This window comes from Alligator mississippiensis, chromosome 6 (genome assembly GCF_030867095.1).
Source record: "Alligator mississippiensis isolate rAllMis1 chromosome 6, rAllMis1, whole genome shotgun sequence".
NCBI lineage: Eukaryota > Metazoa > Chordata > Crocodylia > Alligatoridae > Alligator > Alligator mississippiensis.
In genome coordinates, this window is record NC_081829.1 from 54,682,443 (window position 1) to 54,705,942 (window position 23,500).

The 23,500-nt window shown below is 47.9% G+C and overlaps 1 protein-coding gene across 1 annotated transcript in view; it reads left to right on the top strand.

The window, feature by feature from the left end:
* The window catches only part of MYPN (myopalladin), a 96,494-nt gene that overhangs the window by 26,377 nt on the left and 46,617 nt on the right, over positions 1–23,500 (top strand). Inside the window, exon 4 of the mRNA XM_059729881.1 lies at positions 4,395–4,521. Within this exon, the coding sequence (XP_059585864.1) occupies positions 4,395–4,521 (127 nt within the window). The remainder of the gene's footprint in view (positions 1–4,394; positions 4,522–23,500) is intronic.

A 23,500-nucleotide genomic window follows, 5' to 3' on the forward strand; every position in this document is an offset into this window, starting at 1 on the left:
CCATGCCTCCAGATTCTCCGGGGCCCAGAGTGGTACCTAAGTCTTCGAATGGGGAATGTACCACCTTAGGTACTGTCTGCATCAAGTTGGTGCAGTCTTGGGACATGTGCCCTGCCTTCCCGCATTGGAAACAGATCACTGAGTTGCTGTTGGGTCTCTGATGGTCTCACATCTCTCTACTCCCTGGTCTCATGAACTCACAGGGTCTCGAGTACTCGGCAGCCTTCACGTTCCAATCTGCAGGCCTTTCCCCTAGGGCGCTGCTGAAGTTCTCAGCCAACCTCAGTGCCTCAGCTGAAGATACCAGCTGATGGTATCGGACCCAATTCTCGGTTTCCTCATCTAGGTCATTCAGAAACTGTTCTAGTAAGATCCGGTCGCAAACATCATTCTTTGAACTTTCCACCAGCTTCAACCATTTGGTTACCAGGTCAGCTAGATGTTGCAGCAGAGTCCATGGCTCCTTTTCCTCTTTCTGGCCCTGAACACCTGCTAGTAGGTCTCTGAATTAATATCCAGGCAATAAAGGATTTCTCTCTTCACCTTATCATTATCCATGGCTTCATCTCATGCCATAGCCCCACAGGCTGCTTGAGCTTTTCCTATTAGTAACACTCCCAGCTGTCCAGCCTAGCGGGATTTCTCAAGTCCAGCTGCCAACACTGCTCACTCAAAACTTTCCAAGAATACCTCTGGGTCACCATATACTATCATCTTGGATACCCACAGTTCCATGGCATTCCTCTGGTGCCATGCTTGTTGTTGGATCCAATTTTCCTCCAGGGCAAGCTGACAAGCCAACTGCTGTTATTGTTGCTGGAGGACTTGTCCCATCAAATGAAGTGTCTGCTGGATAGGGTCTGCTCTGGCTGCTGCCGCTGCCATCGAGACCTCCATATAGTCAGCTTCCCCTCGGCCATCATCAGTCTTCCCGGCCAATGCACCACTTAGTCATGATATGACTTGTATGGACGTGGGCCTTTACATCCTGTTGACATTCACTGGTTTCCCTCTTTCAAGGCCGGTGCTGGCCAACGCAAATGAGTCAGTCTTCCTCTCTATTATCTCACCTGCCACGATTTTGAGGACCTAATTAATGGATGGAGGGGTGATGACTCCCTAACCCAGTGTTGGCTGTCACCTGCCCAGTGCCGGACCCACTATACTCAATGAAACAAAACTTCTTGGCATAAGAAGCAAAATTACAGGAAACTTGCCATCCGTCCAGTGGTGCCTCTCCCAGCTGCAGGGGACTCAGATGCAGGCTCTCCCTTCCCAGTTCCTTTATCCATAAATGCTTGATCGCTGAAGCTGCGATCAAATGTTTCCTTCTCCTTTTTATTTTTCTTCAGTAATTGATGCTGCACTGGCTTAATTGACTGCACACAGCAGCCAATTATTGCAGGAGTGCCGGCTTCCCCTGAGGATGTGAGTTCCTCCAAACTCTCAAGACCATGCAGGTCTACAGCCCACCTGATTGGCTCCGGGGGGTCTACCTGAGCATTGGATCTGGGAGCAGTTTACTTGCGAGTAAATTATTCGCAAGTAAATGCTTTTGGGCAGGCGTCTACATGTGTAGGGAAGCGGGAGCAATTTGCTGCTAATGGCAGCAAATTGCTCCCGCTTCCTGGGGCCCTGCAATGGGCCCCTGCTGCCACCAGAGGGAGCTCTAGGCTCCCCCTGGGTGCTAGCCCAGGGACTGGCACAAAGCACTGGGCCAGGCGACAATTGCCTCCTGGATGGGGCTGTGACACTGCGCCCAATCCTGCAGGGGCTGCCTGCTGCTGGGAAGGGACAATGTCTCCCTGCCCCAGCAGCAGGGAGCTCTTGGCCCCAGCATCCAAGTCAGGGCCAGGGGACTTAGAAAGAGCTGCAGCGAAGGGGCATGTCCCATCCCCCAGCCCTGATCCGCCAGTGGGGCAGCTAGCAACTAGCTCACTGCTAGGTACCCCACCAGTAGATCAGGGCAGAGAGCTGGGACCTGCCACACTACTGCAGCTCTTTCCAAGCCATGTGCCTCAATCATCTGATTCGGGTCTGGGGCTGGGACCTGCCCCTGACTGGGACAGTTCCCAGCCCTTGCTCCATGATGGTGGGGCAGGGGCTGGGCAGCCTGTTCCCCGCCCAGCTCCGCAATCACAGAACTGAGCTCAGCTGTGTGATTGTGTGGGCTACAAAGGACCAACTCACAGGATCATAATACATTCTAATTTATTGTACAGGATGTAAAGTTACCAATAAAATGTTAAATGCAAACTTTGAGTTACATGGGGTACTGGTCACCTTAGCATGCGCGCGCGCGCACACACACACACACACACACACACACACACACATGCACTCACTCATGCAAACCCATGTAATTTAAACCCATGTAGTATAGTGTATAGTAGCTGCTGTAATGATTGTGAGAGCACTGGTGTCAGTATATCTACCTATCCGAGGCCCTGGACTCTGCTGTCAATGGTCAGCTTCCTTCAAGGCGATGTCTTCTCCAGAAGGGGGTTGTCTGCTTGTCCTTCTGTCTCAGTAGATCAGGTGCTGGATGAGAGGGCACCACTGAGGATCACACTTCACTGCCTTTTATCCCTTTCTGACAGACTTGTGTGATCCCCCAGCATCATCTTGGCTGCCCAATCTGGAGGTCGCTGTCCCACGTGGGTCTTGAGTAGTGCATGACAGCTGTTAGTCACAGGGGTCTCTGTCCACTGTTACCTGAAGTTTCGGGAGTCCACCCTTGACTTATTAACTTGATAGCTGCATTTTGGTTACAGGAATAGTTAACAGGGTGGGTATGCAGTCCCAGGAATCAGTTCCTTGACTTGATTAGCCTAAAATGGCTTGTAGAGTAGAGTTGTGTAATGCTAAGTTTCTCTTGATAGGTGATTGTCAATTAACAGCCAGAGTCTCTTGCTTTGTCTTCAATTATCTACTGACTCATCATACATACTCGCATTCACTCAAGGGGGACCAGCCCAATACAGCAATACAATTCCAGTGATTACAATTCCAATGCATTCTTACAATAATAGTTCTAGTAATACAAGGTATGACTTTAATTTAAAGAAAAATACATTTGTTAAAAAATTAAAAGGTATAAAATATAAAATACTGAATTCCAGGGTAAAGATGAGACAGATGAAATATAAACATGCACTGTGAAGTAGTAAGAATCAAACACTGGGGACAGTAAGTGAATTAGGTTAGATGCAGTAGGCTGATTTAGCATAAGCTTTAGACAGATATGGGAAGTTTGCTTTGGGAAATAGGTTTTAAGCAAAGGGGGAATGTGTTCACCAGGATATATTTACAGTCCTGTTTTCAATGTACCTTGGCCTTTAAAGGCTTTGCTTTAAAGTGGATATTTTAGTTCTTTTGTTTTCTTTAGTGACACTTAATTTAATTGATATGTAGATGTAGTTTGTAGGTTTCTCCTACAAAAAGCTACTTCAGCTTTCTGGCTTGCTCTGACCCTTGCCACACCCAGGCAATGAGTGTGCCAGGTCTCTGCCAATACTTAGAAGGAAAAAGAAATGCACAAAATAGGGGGTGCAAGCAAGAAGGAGCTTCTTGTTACAATTGCGTAGCTGGATGCAAACAGGATGCGATCATGGAGCTGAGCAGAGAACAGGCTCCCCAGCCCCAACTAGCAGGGAGCTCCCCATGCCAGCTCCTCAACTGTGGACCCAGCAGTGCTAGTTCCATGGTCCCAGCCCCCACTCCCTGATCATGATCTCAGAGTGTGGAGCTTGGAGCTGCCTGCTGCAGGAGCAGAGACATAGTCCCCACCTGGGCTCCAGTGACAGAGCCCACCCTGGCAGCAGACAGGTCCCAGGGGCAGGGACCAATCTTCAGCCCCCTGGTGGCTGTCTGACTGGGAGTGGATTTGCTCCTGGTCAGGTATCTACATGAGCGCTACTGCACAGTAACTAATCACAAGCAAATTTGCTACTTGCATTTGCATGTAACAAATTTATTTATGATTAGCAAGGTTTACTGCACAGTAAGAATGTGCACATGTAGACGCACACACTTACTGTGCAGTAACTATGCTACTGTACAGTAAAGCATCTCATGTAGATGCACCCTCCATGTTGTTTTTTGTAAGCATGTAATATGGTTAAATTAGCTATGAGAGATTACATTGGCTGTTATACAGCCTGACACCTACCTGTAATTCCATATTGCAATGTAAAACTTACTCTACATCAGCTTAAATTAAGCCAAGAACAACATTGTTCATAATATAATACTGTAATACTATATGCATTCAAGGATATCATTAATATGAGATTAAATTACCTATGTAATACCTATGTAATACACTCCTGTCATCAGAGAAGCATTAGAATTAGAATTCACATTAGAATTCTTTTTTGCTTAATATTTCACAGGGTCCAGAAACCAACTGATGTGTCTTCGAATGTGCCATCTCCTGTTATGAATGCTACCACTACCCATCAAGAGCCACCTAAAGTGCCATCTCCAGTGGTTCGGCCTGTGTCAATACCTGTTCAGCAGGTAAGGAAGACACTACTCTTCAGGGATTATTTTAATAAAGAACAAAATATTAGGAGTGCTTTTTTGGCCAAATTTTACATAAAATTCTCTTGTTCTCTGGAATTTAGAGAATTCTGGAATCTAGCAGTAGTTGCCTACACACAAGGATGCTATGACTGCCAGCTAAGTGATAACACAGAGCAAAGAATGGAAACTTTTGCTCCCAGAGTACAAGCATCTATAAGCTACTGAGCAAAAGCAGCAGCTGCACTAACTTAGCCAGCAGAGGGAATCCAAGTGTACTCCAGACATTCCTTCTAGTAAAAGGCAGTTGCACATATGAGTCAGTTCATTAAAGTCTTCATATTGCACACTGACTTGCTCATATTCAGGAGTGACATGCATATCATAATGTAGCCTAAGAGTTCTCTTTTCCCTAAGAAAGTTCATTGAAGTACATTCCCATTTAGCAAAACTATTATGATTTGTGTTTATATATTATGTATGTGGGCATGTGTGTGTATATATATTTGTGTGTGTGTGTGTGTGTGTGTGTATTTAGGATAACATTTTCATATTCTTATTTAGAGTTTTTCTGATTAATTTTACCTGATATTTTTTCCCTCTTATTGAAGGAGATCAGAATATTTGCTTTTAAATGCAAACTCTTTCCCTCATTAAAATAAACAATTAGCTGTTTCATTTATTAAATAAATTGAGGAGATACAAATTAATTTTTGACAAGTAATTTCCTTTAAATGTTCAGTCTAAGCTTATTTTCCTATTTTTTGCTATGAGTGAAAAAGAGTTATTTATGTGGCTTGACATTTTTGTCCACCCAGTTAGTAGTACAGTGTACCTACAGAATATAGAAGACAGCTTCCATGAAATAGAAATGGTGGAATCTTATTTGCACAGCTAGTTTTACTATATTTTATGGCTTTGAAAGGTGAGCAAAAACTAAACCAGAAAAACCTGGTTGAATTCAGCCCCGGTTTGCAATAGTAGAGTGTTTGTACAAATGTTGGGGGTTTAATCCCCAAGCTTTTATTTTATGCCCTCTAAATTGAAACCGGGGGGGGGTAATTGAAACCCATCATTTCAATTTTTCCATTATGTTATAGCAAGGAGCCCAATCCTTTCTTTTTTTTCTACCTGCAGCCAGAGGGGGAGCTGCCAGTAAGCTAAGCAGCCCCTGAGCTGCAGGAGGCCCTGGTCCTTCCCTCTGTGGTAGCAGTGCCCTCCCGGTCAGGGGGCCTTGCTCAGGTGGGCTGCTAGCAGCCTGGGGGCTGCCCCAGCTTGGAGGCAGAACCAGGCCCAATCCAACTGTTCCCCATGCTCGCCTGCTGGAAGCCTGCTGGGCACTGCTCCCCAGGAGGGCTCAGGGAACGGTTGGATAAGCCTGGGTCCTTCCTCCAAGCTGAGGCAGCACCTGTACACTGGCAGCCCACCTGGAAAGCCCTGGGGGGTGCTGCCAATGCAGAGGGAAAGACCGGGCCCCCCACAGCTCAGGGGCCACTTGGCTCACCACCAGCTCCCCCTGGTCACAGGCAGACCCTACCAGAAAAAAAAAACAAAGTTCAGGTCTCTTGCTGCCTTTAGCAGTTGTCTGCTGAAGGCAGAAGTGGAAAGGGGCCTGATCTTACTTTTTTTTATTTTTTAGTGGACTCTCCCACAGCCAGGGGGCAAGTTGGAAACAGGCCAAGTGGCTCCTGAGCTGCGGGGGACTGTAGTCCTTCCCTCCATGGCAGAGGCACCCCCTGGAGCCACCCAGGTGGGCTGCTAGCAAGCAGGTGCTGCCCCAGCTTAGAGGCAGCACCCAGCCAGATCCAACTCTTCCTTGAGACCTCCAGAGCTTCCAATGCCCCATGCACTGTCCTGCCACCTTCCTGCCACCTAGGACTGCCTAGGAATGGGATGGCTTGCCCCTGGGGCAAGCAGGGAAAGTGGTGGAGATGGTGCACAGTAGGGCTGTGCGAAGCTTCGGTCCCTGATTCGTTCAGTGAAGATTCGGCCCAATTCGGTCGCTGAATCTCCGAATCTTAATCAAATCAGAGGACCCTTTAATCTCTCTGAATTGAATCAGAACCCTCTGAATCAATCTGGAGAGATTCAGCGATTCAGGCATAGACACAGTTTTAAATGTTTTTTCTACATACCTCTAGGTAGCAGGTGGCTCGTGAATGCTGAGATGGTGGGGAGGATGAAGTGTCCCACGGAAGCATGGGGGGCTCCCCAGCATGCTTGGCAACAGACCTGGAAGTGGACCAGAAGCACTTCTGGTCCACTTCTGAGTCTGCCACAGAGCGCACTGGGGCCCCCCCTGCACTCCTCCAGCTCAGTGCCTGGTGCTTCCTGGGCCTGGGGGGGCACCCCGGGTCCCCCCATGGCTGATCGTCAAGCCAGGGAAGCACGGGGGGGAAGGAGGGGGGGGCTCTGCATGCTTGGTGGAGAGCCCAGAAGTGGACCAGAAATACTTCCAGTCCACTTCCAGGTTCGCTGCTGAGGATGCATGGGGGCCCCCACGCTCCTGTGGGACACTCCATCCACCCTAACATTGCAGCATTCACGAGCCATGCCCAGTACCTTGACGTATGTAGAAAAAATACTTAAAGCTGTGTCTATGGCCGAATCACTGATTCTCCAAATCAGCATCGAATCTTCAGATTCAGGTTTGGCCAAATCAAAGTAGGGACAGTGATCCAAATCAACAAATCAAATCACTGTCCCCGATTCAGGCTGAATCCAAATCCAAATCGAATAGGGCCTATTTTTTTTGCACACCCCTAGTTTTGCACACCCCTAGTGCACAGGGTGTTGGAAGTCCACCAAGCCCACATTTCCCCAAGCCCACATAGGCTTCCAGCACCCTGTCCACCATCCCTGCAGCCTTCTCTGACTACAAGCACACCCAGCCACCCTTCTGCTGCCTCCTCACACTGTCTCAGGGGCAAGCCAGCCTGTTCCTGGGTTGTCCCAGGCAGTGGGAACAGTGCACGGGGTGCTGGAAACCCTGGTGGGCTTGGGGAAGAGCTTGATTTGGCTGGGTGCTGCCTCTGAGCTAGGATAGAACCCATCTGTTGCCAGTCTGCCTGGGTGGCCCCAGGCAGGGGGCGGGGGGGGGATGCCACCGCCACAGAGGGAAGGAGAAAAGGGAAGAACTAGCAGGGACTGCTCAGCCCACTGGCAGCTTGCGCCCCCCCCCCCCCCAACCGTGAGAGAGGCAGGCAGGCTCTGCAAAATAAATAAATAAATAAATAAGGTTTGGGCCCCTCGCCACTTTTTGCCTTCAGTAGGTGCCTGCAACAGTGAAATGCCTGCTGAAGACAGAAGTGGCGAGAGGCCCAACCCTTTTTTTTCTGCGAGGCCTGCCCACCTCTCCCACAGCTGGAAGGCGAGCGGACAGCTGCTTCATTGCACTTGGCAACATTGCAAAGTAAACTACATCCAGACATAATTTCATTTGCAATGATGCAAAGTCATTTAAAACCCCCAAAACTGGCACATGTGTAATTGCTTGATGCCATTAAGCCACACAAATTACATTTTTGTCACATGTACATTGTGACATCCATCACATGTACAAGCACCTGCATATGTCAGATTTAACCCCAATTAAACCAGAGTTTTTCTGGATGTGCATGATGGTAATGGCAATTACACAACAGAATTGTGATAGCCATACATGTTACAGACAGCCCATAGGCATCCTATACAAATTAGAATAGTGTAAAATGGATAGGAAAAGTTTTAGGTTGAAAAGTATCTACCAGCCCTGCTCTTTTAAATGATGTGGGTCCTCTCTTCACTTTTGTTATCCTTTTTATGTTCTCATAAGAAATTACACAGATGAGGGGTATTTGCCTCATGAGGAGACAAATGCCAGCTATCACTTATGGCTGTCAAGCAAACAAGCTTTCCATTCTATGATCCTGTCAAGCAATGCAGAGAGAAGAACATTTCTAAGATTAAACTGATGGGTTTTCATCCACACATCCTTGCTTGGGAAACTGTTTCAATACATTTTTTAATCTCCAGATTCTCAAAACTTATAGTATTCATCTTTTTTTTTTTCCTAAGACTTTAAGGGCCACATTTCCAGAAGTAACTTTTTGCTTGGCATTCTTAAATTTGAGTTAAACACACATTTACTGCGTGCAATTTTGGGCGCCGCACTTCAAGTAGGATGTGGATAACCTGGAGAGGGTCCAGAGAAGGGCCGCTTGTATGGTTAAGGGCTTGCAGGCCAAGCCCTATGAGGAGAGACTGGGGCACCTGGACCTCTTCAGCCTCTGCAAGAGAAGGCTGAGAGGCAACCTTGTGACTACCTATAAGTTCATCACGGGGGCACAGAAGGGAATTAGTGAGGCTTTACTCACCAAGGCGCCCCCGGGGCTTACAAGAAATAATGGCCACAAGCTAGCAAAGAGCAGATTTAGAATGGACATTAGGAAGAACTTCTTCACAGTTAGAGTGGCTAAAGTCTGGAATGGGCTCCCAAGGGAGGGTGGTGCTCTCCCTTACCCTGGGGGTCTTCAAGAGGAGGTTAGACAGGCATCTAGCTGGCATCATCTAAACCCAGCACTCTTTCCTGCTTATGCAGGGGGTCAGACTCGATGATCTTTTGAGGTCCCTTCCGACCCTAACATCTATGAATCTATGGATATATGGTAGGGTTATGCAAAATTTTGCCAGCTGTTTTGTTTCAATGCTGTTTTGACTCATTTTAAGCTCGAAACAGTAAAATAGAAATTAAATGAAGGGCTTCAAAACAGCCTCAAACAAAACCAGGGCAGTTGAAACATTTTGAAAGTTTCAAAACATTTCTAGTTTTGAAGCTAAAGCTGGGCTTGCTTGCAGGGAAACAGAAAATAAGGAGGGGGAGAGAGAAGAGGGGGAAAGGACTGCTCTGAGATTGACTGTGTAGCTGGCCAGTGACTGTGATTCTTCCCTGAGGTCCCTTCCAATCCCAGTGCTCTGGAGGAGGGATGGGAAAAACAGCATAAAAAGCAGCATTGTTTGAACTGAGCTGCTTTCTGCCTTGGGGTCAGTTACTGAACTGTCTTCCAGCAGCTCAGCAGCGTCAGACAACAAATGCTACCATTCATTTCCTACTTGCTAACCTAAAAAGTGTGATTCATCAATACCTTTTGCTTTCTATACCCTTTTATTTTATTATTATATTAATTAATTTCTTTCAATTTATTCTTCCCCCAAAATCCTCTTTTTGTTTTTGTTAGTCTATTTGGATTCTTTTCAAATCTGTGCTTTCTCTTACAGTGTGCATTACATTCACTGTGCAGGGAAGCACAGCATAATTATACTGCATATTATAATATAGAATTTATATAGGAACACATACATGCATTTATATATTTTTATTTATTACATAAATACATACATACAATACATAAATACACATACATATACATTTATGTACATATATTACATAAATCAGATATCATTACAGAAGAACACACAGCTTTTCCAGCACACCAAGGCAAAGACAAGACACTATGAAACACACCACAAAGCATGCTGGAAAGGCAGCTGGCAAGCCTTCAGGGAGAGGCAGAAGAGAGGGAAGCAGTGCCAGTGCCACTGCCTGTGCCTGAGTCTGCATCCCTTTCAAGAACACCAGCCATAACCTTCCCCCCCCCCCCACCACCACCATGATAACAACCAGCAGCACCAGCATAAGTCTCCTCCACCCCTATTTCACTTCCCATGCTGAGCCTTCCATTGCCAGAGGAAGAGCTGGAGCTGGATCTCAGTGCCCTAGCAAGGGAAAATCTGGGGAAGGAGTTGGAATCAGCTGAGTTTCTGCTCCACACCCCTCAAGTTTCCCCTAGAGCCAGGTCTCCTTCCCCAGAAGGCACTTTACAGGAGGTTAAGGTAGAGGTTGCAGAGGCAAATGGCTCAACTGAGTCCACTCCTCCTGTTGCTGTGCCTCTCCCTGCTGAGGAGGGGGGAAAGGCAGCATCTGCACATGTACCCAGAATTGAGTGGGTAGTGTGGTCTGGGATCATTTTGAGCTGGCAGATGATCCCACATAAGCTATCTGCCTACACTGCCAAGCCAAAACCAGCCAGGGCAAGGGAACGAAACACATGAGCACATGGGGATTCTGACGCATCTCTGCAGGCACCACCCCCTTGCCCTTGCTTCTCCTCAGCCTGGCACCAGTGGGAGCATGCCCAAAAAGAAGTCCCCCTCTTGCTCCAAAGACCCCATTCTCACAAAGCAGAGGCAGGCCACCCTGGAACAGTGGGAGAAAGGTGGACAGAAAGGAGGTTATGATGCCTCCTGCCCACTGGGGGTGGGGGCATTGCAAGGGTGAGTGAGATCACCTAGCCCACTGGGGAGATGCTTGCTTTCAATGGCCAGCCCTTCTCCTTAGTTGAGTGGCCAGGGTTCAGACGGCTCATGGCACTTGTGGCCCCATCGTACAAAGTGCCCGCACACACCACCTTCAGCGGGACGGTGGTGCCCTCCATGTATGAGGAATGCACATGTCTCTGCTGAGCTCCCGTGCCAGGAAAAACTTGGAGGTATGGCCTGGGGCATGGGGAAGGAGGAGGCCCCAGGTCCTGGGCATAACCTCTAAAACTGCACTCTGCCAGGGTTGGGAGGCCTGGTGGGACTGCCAGCGGCACAGTAGCCTCAGGAAATGCCAGGATTGAGAATCTGCCTGGTGAAAGGTGGGCAGGAGGCATCATAACCTCCAGCCACCATACACACACACACAGTCCTGAGGCTTGCTGGTTGCAGTGGAGTTGTCAAGCTGTAGGTAAACTCAGCTTAGTTGCCTGGGATGCCAGCTTTTGGGCTGAAAAACCCTTCAACAGGCTAAGGAAGCACCTGCAGCTGGCGTGTGTGTGCTCTTCCTGGATGGAATCTTTGAATCATAGGGCTGGAAGGGACCCCAAAGGATCATCTGGTCAAGCCCTCTGCATGAACAGAAAAGACATCTGAGGTCAGGTGACCCCAGCCAGGTGACCATCCAGTCTTCTCTTGAAGACCTCCAGGGCAGATGATTGTACCACCTCTGGGGGGAGTTTTTCCATAGTCTGGACACCCTAGTTGTGAAGAAGTTTTTCCTAATGTTCAGCCTGAAACTATCTTCTAGGAGTTTGTGGCTGTTGTTTCTAGTTTTCCCCCAGGGCACCCTGGTGAACAGTTGTTCACCGAGCCCCCGATGTATGCCTCTGATATAGCAGTAAGCCACAATCAGGTCCCCTCTCAGCCTTCTTTTCTTTAGGGTGAAGAGTCTGAGATCCCTCAGCCTCTCCTTGTATGGCTTGCCATGCAAGTCTCTGCTCATACAGGTGGCCCTTCTCTGGACCCTCTCAAGCTTTAGCACGTCCTTGTTGAAGTGCAGTGCCCAGAACTGGATGCAATACTCCAGCTGCGGTCACATCAATGTTGAGTAAAGCAGGGGAATCACTTCTCTGGTTTTACTGGAGATGCATTGATTGATGCATGCCAGAGTTTTATTGGCCCTAGCAGCTACTGCATCACATTGCTGGCTCATATTCATGCTGGGGCCTACTGTTACCCCCAGATTCCTTTCATTTGTAGTGCTGGTCAGGTTAGCATTGCCCAGCCTGTAGGTGTGCTGGTGGTTCCTTGCTCCCAGATGTAGCACTTTGCATTTCTCTACATTGAACCTCATCTGGTTCTGTTCTGCCCAACATGCCAGCCTATGTAGGTCTGCTTGTATCTGCAGCCTATCTGCACTTGTGTCCGCGCAGCCCCATATCTTGGTGTCATCCACAAACTTGGCCAATGGGCTTTTCACCCCCTCATCCAGGTTGTTGATGAAGGTATTGACAGCACTGGGCCAAGTACCAACCCCTGGAGTACATCACTGCCCACACCTCACCAGGACAACACTGATCCATTCATTTGGACTCTGCATCCTACACCGCAAACAGTTTTGCACCCACTTGACAGTCTGGCAGTTGAGCCCGATATCTTCCCATTTTCTGATCAGTAACTCATGGAATACCAGGTCAAAGGCTTTCTGGAACTCGAGGTATATGATGTCAACCACTTTTCTCTCATCCAGGTGATGAGTAACCTGATCACAGAAAGAAGTGAGGTTGGTCAGACAAGACCTGCCCACGACAAAGCCATGCTGGCTATCATTCAGTATCATGCCTTCTGCACGTTTGTCACATATAGCCTCTTTGATAAATGTTTCTAGTATTTTCCCTCAAATAGAAGTTAAGCTAATTGGCCTGTAGCTTCCCGGGTCCTCATGCTTCCCCTTCTTGAAGATGGGCACAACATTGGGCCTCTTCCAGTCCTCTGGGATTTCTCCAGAGGCCCATGATTTTTTAAAGAACTTTGCCAGGGGCTCTGCAATTATTTCAGCCAACTCTTGCAGCACTGTTGGGTGGAGTTCATCCCGTCCTGCTGATTTACATACATCTAATTTCTTTAATTGATCGTATACCTAGTCTGTGTCAATGGTGGGAATGGTGTCAATCCCACCCTGTTCGTTCTGTGCCCTACCTGGCGTGTTGTTCCCCTTGGTCTTGTGAAAGACCGAGGCAAGTAGTCACTTAGGAGTTCTGTTTTTTCCTGAGTGGTAGTGATCAGGTACCCTGAGGCATTGAACAGCAGCCACACGCTCCCATTAGTTTTCCTTTTACTCCCTATGTAGCTAAAGAAGAACTTCGTGTCCTCGATTCTTGTAGCCAGTTTTAGTTTGGTTTCTGCCTTAGCTTGCCTAATCTGGTTTCTACAAGTACAAGGAAGGAATAGTGAAGAAGCCAGAGGCTGGCACACAATGCAGGCAAGAAAGCCATTAGTGAAAATGGAAATAGAGGTGTCAGGGGGTGAGGGACAGGCTGGGGGGGAGGGGAGAGGGGGATGTAGCAGTGCAGGTAAAAGTGGAGGGTTACCTGGGGAGTCAGAGGTCTGGCAGGTTGTAGTGTGTCAGAATTCCACTTTCTATATTGAGTCCATGAGTTTCTGTAACTAGGAGGTTGATGTAGTGCAGTTCCTAGGTTCGTCTATGAAAAGTGGTCTGTAAATTCCCATTAAGGATCAGGCCTGAAAGACTGGAGGCAGGTAGTGTTCTGTTCTTGTCTTTGATAGATTTTTGGTGTGCGCTCATTCTGGTGCGCAGTTGTTGGTATCGCCTACGTATTTTCCATCAGGGCACTTGGTGCCCTGTAACAGGAGGGCGGTCAGGGTCGCCGTGCTCTCCCCTGCCGCCTCCTTTACCATGCCAAGCTGCCGACTCGCACCCTCCAATTCTCGCCTGCCATGACTTTGATTTTATATATTTCGAGAGGGAGGCTGCCTTCTGTCTTCTTGGCCACGGTTCTCCTGTCTCGGGTGTTCCGTACATCCCAGCCTTATGGGCTATGTGTGGCTCCTACCACCCCTGTACCTCACCCCAAGCCTCGGAGGTGCAACGGACGTTGTTTTGTCTCTCTCTCTGTCTCCACGCCCTCTCTGGCACTCGGCCTCTCCGCAGCCCTGTCTCTCTCCATGCCCTCTCTCAGGGCCTTCTCAGTAATGCCGCCCTCTCTCAGGGCCTCACTGTGCCCGCACTGGGGCTTCTCGGTAAGGCTGCCCCCTCTCTGGGGCTCCTCAGTAATGTTGCCCCCTCTCTGGGCTCACCACGCCCACACTGGGGCTTCTTAGCAATGCCCCCCTCTCCGGGGCTCACTGCACCCGCACTGGGGCTTCTCAGTAATGCCCCCTCTCTGGGGCCTTCTCAGTAATGCTGCCCTCTCTCTGGGGCCATCTGGATAAAGGCTGCCCTCTCTCTGGGCTCACCACACCCGCACTGGGGCTTCTCAGTAGTGCTCCCTCTCTGGGGCCTTCTCAGTAATGCTGCCCTCTCTCTGGGGCTGTCTCGATAAAGGCTGCCCTCTCTCTGGGCTCACCACGCCTGCACTGGGGCTTCTCAGTAGTGCCCCCTCTCCAGGGTTCCTCAGTAATGCCACCCCTCTCCAGGGCTCACCGCGTCCGCACTGGGGCTTCTCCACAATGCTTCCCCCTTCTCTGGGGCTTCACCACAATGCTGCACCCTCACTGGCGCTGGGGTCCCCACTCTGCTGTGGGTCCCCTAGGAGGCCTCTTCCAACCCCTAGTAGCCTCACCCAAACCACCGATTACAAACAACAACACAAACGTAAGCCACTTGGCTATAACATAAATGGAAGCCACCCGGCCATAACAACAGTCCAGCCTACCAGGGAATACTCCATCCCTCAGCCGTGTCAGACACTGCCCCTTCAGTTAGGCTTTCCCTCTCTTCCATAGCAGAGAGCTCCTTCCCCCTTGGCTGCAAGCAGTGAACTGCCTCTGGCCTCAGCTCCTAGAGTTTATAAAGGCCAGGCCCTGCCCCTTTCAATCAGCTGACCGCTGGCAGTGTGATCTCTTGCTCCCTCCAGTTGCCCTGGCAACCAACAGCTGGGCTCCTTATTCACTGCTAGGGCTCTTTCCCTAGCAGTTTTCCCCTCTTTAGGAGCAGGGCACCTCAATGCTCTGCGACGTGCCCTCATGGAGATATGTATTGTATTGTGAAGATATCGTCATACTAGAGATACTGTTGACAGGTTTTGCATGTCTTGTCATGGCATGGCCTGGATCCATTCAGTGCATTTTGGGCTGTAGGAAGTTGGCTTCTGGTGATGAGGTTAGTGAGGTTCAGTGCCTGTTTGAATTTACAACCAGTTTTCACAGACGAGTCTATGAGTCAGGTCTCTGACCCAAAGGATGAAGGGCCCTGGGCACATCAAAACCCCAGGGCTAGGGCTGGCAGGGAGAGTTCTCTGGCAACTGCTGGAGAAGAAGCTCCTGCAGGAAAGGAAAGAAAGGCTCTGTGAAAGTTTGGTTGCCTGAGATGCTACTAGTGCTACTGTCCTGCTTACCTGTTGTTATTTAAAGTAGTGGACTGGGCTGAGGCTGTAGAGGAGGAGGTAGCCTCATTGGGGCACACTACCATGTCATGTAGAGGCCCCAGCGCCAGTGAGGGCATGCCTTAACACATACACAAAGTCAGACAGCATGAGTTTTGCTTGTCAGCAGCTTGAGATGCAGTTTCCCAGAAACCCCTCACCTATCTCCTTGGAACTTAGCAAGCTTCGTGGCCTCAGAAGAGGCTACCATGCCTGTAGTTTTCACCCGCCTGTGCCTTCACCTTTACAAGTGACACAAGTTTTGCTTTCAAGATTTTGAGGTGCCATTTCCCAGAAACCCCTTCAGCTATCTCCTTGAAACTTGACAGGCTTTGTGGCCTCAGCAAGGGCTACTCTCTCTGCTGTTTTAATTTGAATCAGGCAAGAAATGACAAAGTTATAGGCAGTTTCATGATTCCCCATTATAGCCTATGGGAGAAAAGTTGAAACAGTTTCGATGAAACAAAATGGAACAGTACTTCAAAACAAAATGAAACTCAAAACAAAACACTGTCCCATCAAAATGGTGAAATGGAAGTCAAAACGAAATGGTGCTGTTTCACACAGCCCTAGTATATGGGTGTCCAAATATTCAATTTATACACAGAAATGCAGAAAGTGTACTTCCATAGTTGCAAAGAGAATTCACGTAAGCAAAATTACAGCCCACCTAAAAATGTGGCTTCATATGTCCTCAAAGTAAGGTTACCTACCTTCAGCTTTCTGCAAGTCATTTTCCCCAGAGTTCAGATCATTTAGCCCAAGACTCTCTATTTATAGTTACCAACAAAATCTCATTGGCAAAAAGTTGTTGGAGACCATTATTAACCACCTGAAAGAACAATAGAAAAAAGAATTAATAAAAAGAGCATTTACTATAATGTGCCACACTGAAATAGCTAACCATCTTGGATACAGCTTATAGATCAATCCAAACACTCTTACGAGCAGAAATGCTCCAAGATATAAAGGCCTTTCCTTTCACACCATTTTTCCTCTCTTCCAGGAAGAGGTACACACCCCTTACTCTTAAAGGCCACTGAGGTCATTTGACAGCTCACTCCTTTCCTAGCTGTTCCTTTTCTCTGTCACAAGCATGTAGAGATGCATGTAGGCACCTAGTGCAATTTAGAAATCTAAGCACATTTGATATCTGAGCAGGTGCCTACCTGCTTCTTTATGCACTTCAGTATCTTTAAAAATCAGGCAACTAGCACACAAAAGAAAAATTCTGGCAAGCTAAAAATCTTTGATTATGCTACCCAGGCCCCAAGGCATGCACAGCAGGGCTGGGATGGTGCAGCAGCTGGACTGACTTCCCAGCATCCAGTGTGGTGCTGACTCCTTCTGGCTGCCACTGCCAATCTCCACTGCCAGACTCCACTCTGCTGCCCAGGCAGCCCAACCTGTCTGCCCTGCACCCACCACTGAGGTACCAGGTGGAGTGGGAGGGTGGGGTCTCCATGGGGACTAGCCCAGAACTCAAGCAGGCAGGGCGCACTGGGCCAGGCAGATGGGGGCAGGTAGGGAGTAGCATCCAGGAGCAGGATAGGAGGGCACAGTTGGGACTAGAATTGGGATCACGGAGTGGTGATAGCACAGGGCCATGGCCCTGGGCAGAGCCACAATCCACTGCTCACACATCCCTGACCTGGACCTGACCCCAGACCCTACCTGCCCATCCCAGTCCCAAACACCACTCCCTGCCCACCAGCAGCTCCATTCCATCAGCCTGGATGCACACCTTGCCCATGCAGGTCCCAGCCAGTCTTCATGGAGACCCCAGGATCTCTGGGTGGTGACAGCACAGGATCAGGGCCCAGGAATTGGTGCCTGTTGCAGGGTCAGATTGCGGCTCTGCCCCAGGCCCGGGCCCCATGCTGTCACCACCCAGTGATCCTGACCCCACCCTGGCTCCACCCACCCACCCATCCCACTTCCTGCCCAGCCGAGTGCAGGGCAGAGCCACTTAGGGAGTTTTGGTGAGCTGTTGTGGGCAGGGGGAGCAGGGATGCTGACCCAGCACAGCACTGGCAGAATGCTGACCCGGCCTGTGACAGCTCACAAAAAACTCCGTAAGTGGCCCTCCAGTCCATATAATTGCCCACCCCTATTATACAGAGTATTTATCAGCTAATTGTGGGCAGCTTCAAGGTACCAATCAACATAGATTTCTGAGGCAAATAGAAATATGAGATCTTCTGAACCATAGTAAATTTCTTTGTTTCCTACAGTTAGGCTAGAAACTTCAAGCCTGATGCAGATTTACTAAATTTATGGGATTTTGCTCTTGATTTCAATGAGAACATGGCTGATTCTTTGATTGAACTTATCACTGACCATACTGCCTGGGGTATTCAAGTATTGTAAAAGATTGCCTCTGAAACCTGAATGCCTCCATACTTCAGGAACACTAAATATTTAACTACGTTGATTTGCAGCCATTCTGCCCCAGAGAAAGGGAATAGGTAATACAGGCTGGAAAAAAAAATTCGGCAGCATGATAGTATCATTTTGATTTCACTGGTCCTGCTGAGGAAGGTCACTGGGGAGGTATTTCTCTTCTGTAATTCTGCTTGCATTTGGCAAAGGGGAAGTTTTACAACGGAGGTTATACATAGTGTTTCCAGATTTGCCTGTCACTGTGGGGTGCACTCATTTATTAGGGGTACATTTCTGAGGTCTCTGTAATTCTATCGATGTGCTGCTTGTGTTACTTGTGTTTCTGTATGGAGCTGTATCTCTCCCTTCTGCAAGTCCTCACCCCCAATGGAGCTATCTTGCTGGACTCAATTTCAATGGGGCTGGGTTCCTCCAGCCACTAAATCAGTCAAACACATTTACGCATATACACACAGATTAACAGGGCACGTCTGAGCCGGGCCGGGTTATTGAGCATTGACAGGCTGACAGCCTCATGTGCCTTAAACTCAGTTCATCCCTTATTTCAGCAGGACAATAATAAATGCAGTTTGTTAGCGTATGTGTATGCATGTCTAAGTGTCTGAGAAGGCTGGGTCTGATCAGCACTTTCAGCTGATACCCTCATGAGCCTCAAAACTCAGCACATCCCAATCTCTTGTCACAATGGTCCTAGTAGTAACTCCCTTAATAAGCAGACGCCACTGTAGTTTTGGGCATTGCAGGAATCTTTGGCTTAGGTAAAAGAAGCGTTGCGGCAGAGCAAATGGGAAGTGTGTCTAGTGGGTTATGGAACAGAGAAAATCCCACACAACTTACTGATTCGTTTGATGCACTGGCTGGGGGAGTAGTTAGTTGATTGCACAATTTCACAATGATTGCACACTTAATTCATACGGCACAATTTTATTTTAAAATTCTTTGCTACGCATATAACACCGCTTAGCTTTAAGAAATACCACAAACATTAAGAACACAATAACTACATGTATCAGAAACAATGCTCCAAATGCACTTCTTTAAAACAATTACAATTACAACTAAAAGTTAAATTTGAATCAATACTATTATTTTTCATAATATACTTACAATCCTAGAATTCTGAGAAGCCAAACACCTAAATATGGTTTCATTCCTCAGTAGTACAATTTAATGGGTTGGCCTCAGTAGTACAGTTCAATGGGCTGGCCTCAATACTGATAGGATTAAGTCCCCTTCCTTCAGTCCCTTTCGGGTGCTCCGCAGCTTCAGCGTGAACTAAGAGATTTGTCTTCACGGAGAGGGTGGTTCAGGTGATCAGTCTGATCCAGCCTACACTTGCGACTCTTCCTTCGGTGTTCTGCAATTGAGGTTACCTCCAAATTGGAACAGTAGGTTACAGTTTTTATTGAGTGAGTTGCCGTCTTGGGCCCCTCCTACCCAAACCTGTCACTACTCCCAAATTTGGGCTCAGACCTTACTCAACAGATTTCTGCTGGGTTCAGTTTCTTTTCTTGACCATTTTAATTACTTTGGGGAATTTCCATATCACTGAATTGACTTTTATTTCCAATCTTTTAAAAGGCTCCTAGGGTTTGATTTCTCGGAATGTGGGATGTTTGCTTAAGGGTCATTTTTATGTTAACTTTGTTAAAGGCCTCTAAAGATAAAATTCAAGAGTTAAAACTTTGAGCAAAGTCAGGACCTTCCGCACGTAGACCAAAACAATGGCCTAGATAGATTCATAGATGTTAGGGTCGGAAGGGACCTCAATAGATCATCGAGTCCGACCCCCTGCATATGCAGGAAAGAGTGCTGGGTCTAGATGACCCCATCTAGATGCTTATCTAACCTCCTCTTGAAGACCCCCAGGGTAGGGGAGAGCACCACCTCCCTTGGGAGCCGGTTCCAGACCCTGGCCACTCTAACTGTGAAGAAGTTCTTCCTAATGTCCAATCTAAATCTGCTCTCTGCTAGCTTGTGGCCATTATTTCTTGTAACCCCTGGGGGCGCCTTGGTGAATAAATACTCACCAATTCCCTTCTGTGCCCCTGTGATGAACTTATAGGCAGCCACAAGGTCGCCTCTCAACCTTCTCTTGAGGAGGCTGAAAAGGTCCAGTTTCTCTAGTCTCTCCTCATAGGGCTTGGTCTGCAGGCCCTTAACCATATGAGTGGCCCTTCTCTGGACCCTCTCCAGGTTATCCGCATCCCTCTTGAATTGTGGTGCCCAGAATTGCATGCAGTACTCCAACTGCGGTCTGACCAGCGCCCGATAGAGGGGAAGTATCACCTCCTTGGACCTATTCGTCATGCATCTGCTGATGCACGATAAAGTGCCATTGGCTTTTCTGATGGCTTCGTCACATTGCCAACTCATGTTCATCTTGGAGTCCACTAGGACTCCAAGATCCCTTTTCACCTGTGTGCCACCCAGCAGGTCATTCCCTAGGCTGTAGGTGTGCTGGACATTTTTCCTCCCTAGGTGCAGCACTTTGCATTTCTCCTTGTTGAACTGCATTCTGTTGTTTTCTGCCCACTTGTCTAACCTGTCCAGATCTGCTTGCAGCTGTTCCCTGCCCTCCGGCGTGTCCACTTCTCCCCATAGCTTTGTGTCATCTGCAAACTTGGACAGAGTACATTTCACACCCTCGTCCAAGTGGCTGATGAAGACATTAAAGAGTATTGGTCCAAGGACCGAGCCCTGCGGGACCCCAGTGCCCACACCCTTCCAGGTCGAAGATAAGAAGATGAATCTTGTCTTCTTCCTAAACTGGCTAATGGGCAACTATTACAAACATTCAAATATTACATTCAATATGACAGGAAGGTCAAGGGGAAGGAAGAGTAAGTGAGGTTCAGAGAGAAAATATAGCCACCAGCTTGACCATAAACGTTACTTATTGCCAGGTATATGAATTTATGATGATACCAGTAGTAACAGTCATACAAGATACACAAATAAAACAGTTACATCGTTTCAGTTAGGTATTTGGGAAAGTCTAGCTCAAGTTTGATCAGCAAAAGTCAGATTTGGAAAGCTGTGCCTGGAGTCAGAGAGAGAAAGAGAGAGTGATCAGCAAAAGTCCAGTTTAGAAAGCTGTGCCTGGAGTAAGAGAACAAGAGTCAGGTTCCTGGAGTCAGGAGAGAAAGAGAGAGTTGGGATCTCACCACTCAGCGAAGCTTGAACCATTCAAGGTTCCCAGGTGTTTTTGGAGCTTGCAGACAGGCAGAGCCCCCAGCATGCTTATTGAAGGTATTCCAGGCAGAAAAGGAGTGGAACTGGTGCAGCTTTGGCTCCAAGCACCAGGACAGAAACTTGAGCTTGGGTAGGGGGTTTTGTAGAGAACTAACAATGGCTCAAGGGAGAGCACTAGGTTTGTTTATGGGTAAACAATGGCTCATATGCTGGATATTAGGAACTGACCACTGCTGGCTATGGGTGGCATTACTCTGAGGAAACTCACAATACAGACAGGCAAATTCAATGTTTTGGGTACCAATAAAGGAGTCATTGCTGGAATTGGTCTGATAAATGCTGAGCTGGGTGTGTGCAGATGTGGGTTGATTAGCATTTGGAGCAGGGATCCCCCATCATGCAGTGTTTCCCTGCTTCTCTGGTCCCAGAATTCAGTGCGGTCCTTGCCTTGGAATCTGTTCTCCATCCTGAATGCTAATGAAGATGCTTTCCTGTCCCATCTCCCATGTAAATGAGTTGTCATCCAGTTCCATCTCCGATGTAAATGAGATCAGGGGAGTTGCTTCACTCCTATCACCCTTGTCTGGAGGGGCTTAGGTGCATCTCCCACTACATCTTCATTGTCTTTTGTAAGTCCTTGCTCTAATCAGTTCTTGTTCAGGTGTGGAGTGGGGCTGAGTCCTTTGAGAGTCAGACAGGCTGCATACTGTACCAGGGTTCCCCAAGAACACAGAGATGACAGGTAACAATAGGGCTAACATTACCCAGAATTAACACCCCTAAGTATTTTACATGTCAGAATGCTCACTTGAAAGAAACTTGCCATTTGCCACCAGGCATGGTACCCAGAACTGATACAGTTCATTGTAACAAAGAATTCAGCCCCTTCATGACACAATAAAGCAATTTCTTTAAATAGGGCTAGTGGTACACAGACAACAGCAGATCCAAAAAAATTACTACTAGTACCAATCTTGTAGAGAATAACATTTGTTCTACAGTTTAAATATTCAGGACTGGATCCTGCACAAATTCTACATTGAGCTATGCTACTAGCACAAACATGCTTAAAAATGGCTTAAGTAACTACCTATGAATTCCTTTTGTATTGTGGCATAACCACTTCATAGTTTCATAGTGCTTAGGGTTGGAAGGGACCTATACAGATCATCAGGTCTGACCCCCTGCCCCAGGCAGGAACGGGTGCTGCAGTCATATCACCCCAGCCAAATAACACCCCAGTCAAATATCTGTCCAGCCTCCTCTTGAAGACTCCCAAGGTAGGAGAGAGCACCACCTCACTTGGGACCCCATTCCAGAGCCTGGCAGCTCCCTTCAGATGATGTGAGTACAGTTGTATCTTTAGTGAGTTATGATTTCTCTACATTCATTTATTTTGCTTCTGTTATGAAGCAATACAGTGAAAGAGTTGTTTAATAAGCAAAACTGAAGTAATCAAATCTATTAGGAGCCTTTAGCCACTTTAGGAAGAGAACTATAATGAAGGAATTCTCACATACCTACAGGCTGGGGAACTCTCTTCTTGTCAGTGCAGAGGCAGAAAAGGATCTTGGAGTCGTTATTGATGCCAAAATGAACATGGGCCAACAGTGTAGGGACGCATCTCAAACAGGTCCAAGGAGGTGATCCTCCCCCTCTATTCAACACTGGTCAGGCTGCAGTTGGAGTATTGTGTCCAGTTCTGGGCACCGTACTTCAGGAGGGATGTGGACAACATGGAGAGGGTTCAGAGGAGGGCCACCCGCATGATCAGGGATCAACAGGGCAGGCCCTACGAGGAGAGGCTAGGGACCTGAACCTGTTCAGCCTCCACAAGAGAAGGCTGAGGGGGGATCTAGTGGCCATTTCCAAACTAGTCAGAGGGGACCAGCAGGCATTGGAGGAGTCCCTGTTCCCCCAAGCACTACCAGGAGTGACAAGAAATAATGGTCACAAGCTGGCAGAGGGTAGATTCAGGCTAGATATCAAGAGGCAGTACTTCACTGTCAGGGCGGCTAGGATCTGGAACCAACTTCCAAGAGAAGTGGTGCTGGCTCCTACCCTGGGGGTCTTTAAGAGGAGGCTGGATGAACACCTTGCCAGGGTGGTTTGACCCCAGTACTCTTTCCTGCCATGGCAGGGGGTCAGACTTGATGATCTGCTCAGGTCCCTTTTGACCCTACCAACTATGAAACTATGAAACATCTGTAAAACCTATACTTTGGATTGGAGAATCAAGTGAAATCATGGTGAAATCCTGACTTTACTGAAGACAAAGGCAAAATGAAATCATTAGCTCCCGTGCGCCAACAACTCACCCAATATTTTGCTGTGGAAATGCTGTTTCATCCAACAAAGCCTCTTTCCAAATTGATGATAGCCTTCTTCACAATGCTTCTTAAAATGAGTAACTAGTCGTTTCAGAAGAAAACTTTTTTTTAAATTTTAAAGCCAGGCACATCACCCTGCTTAACTGC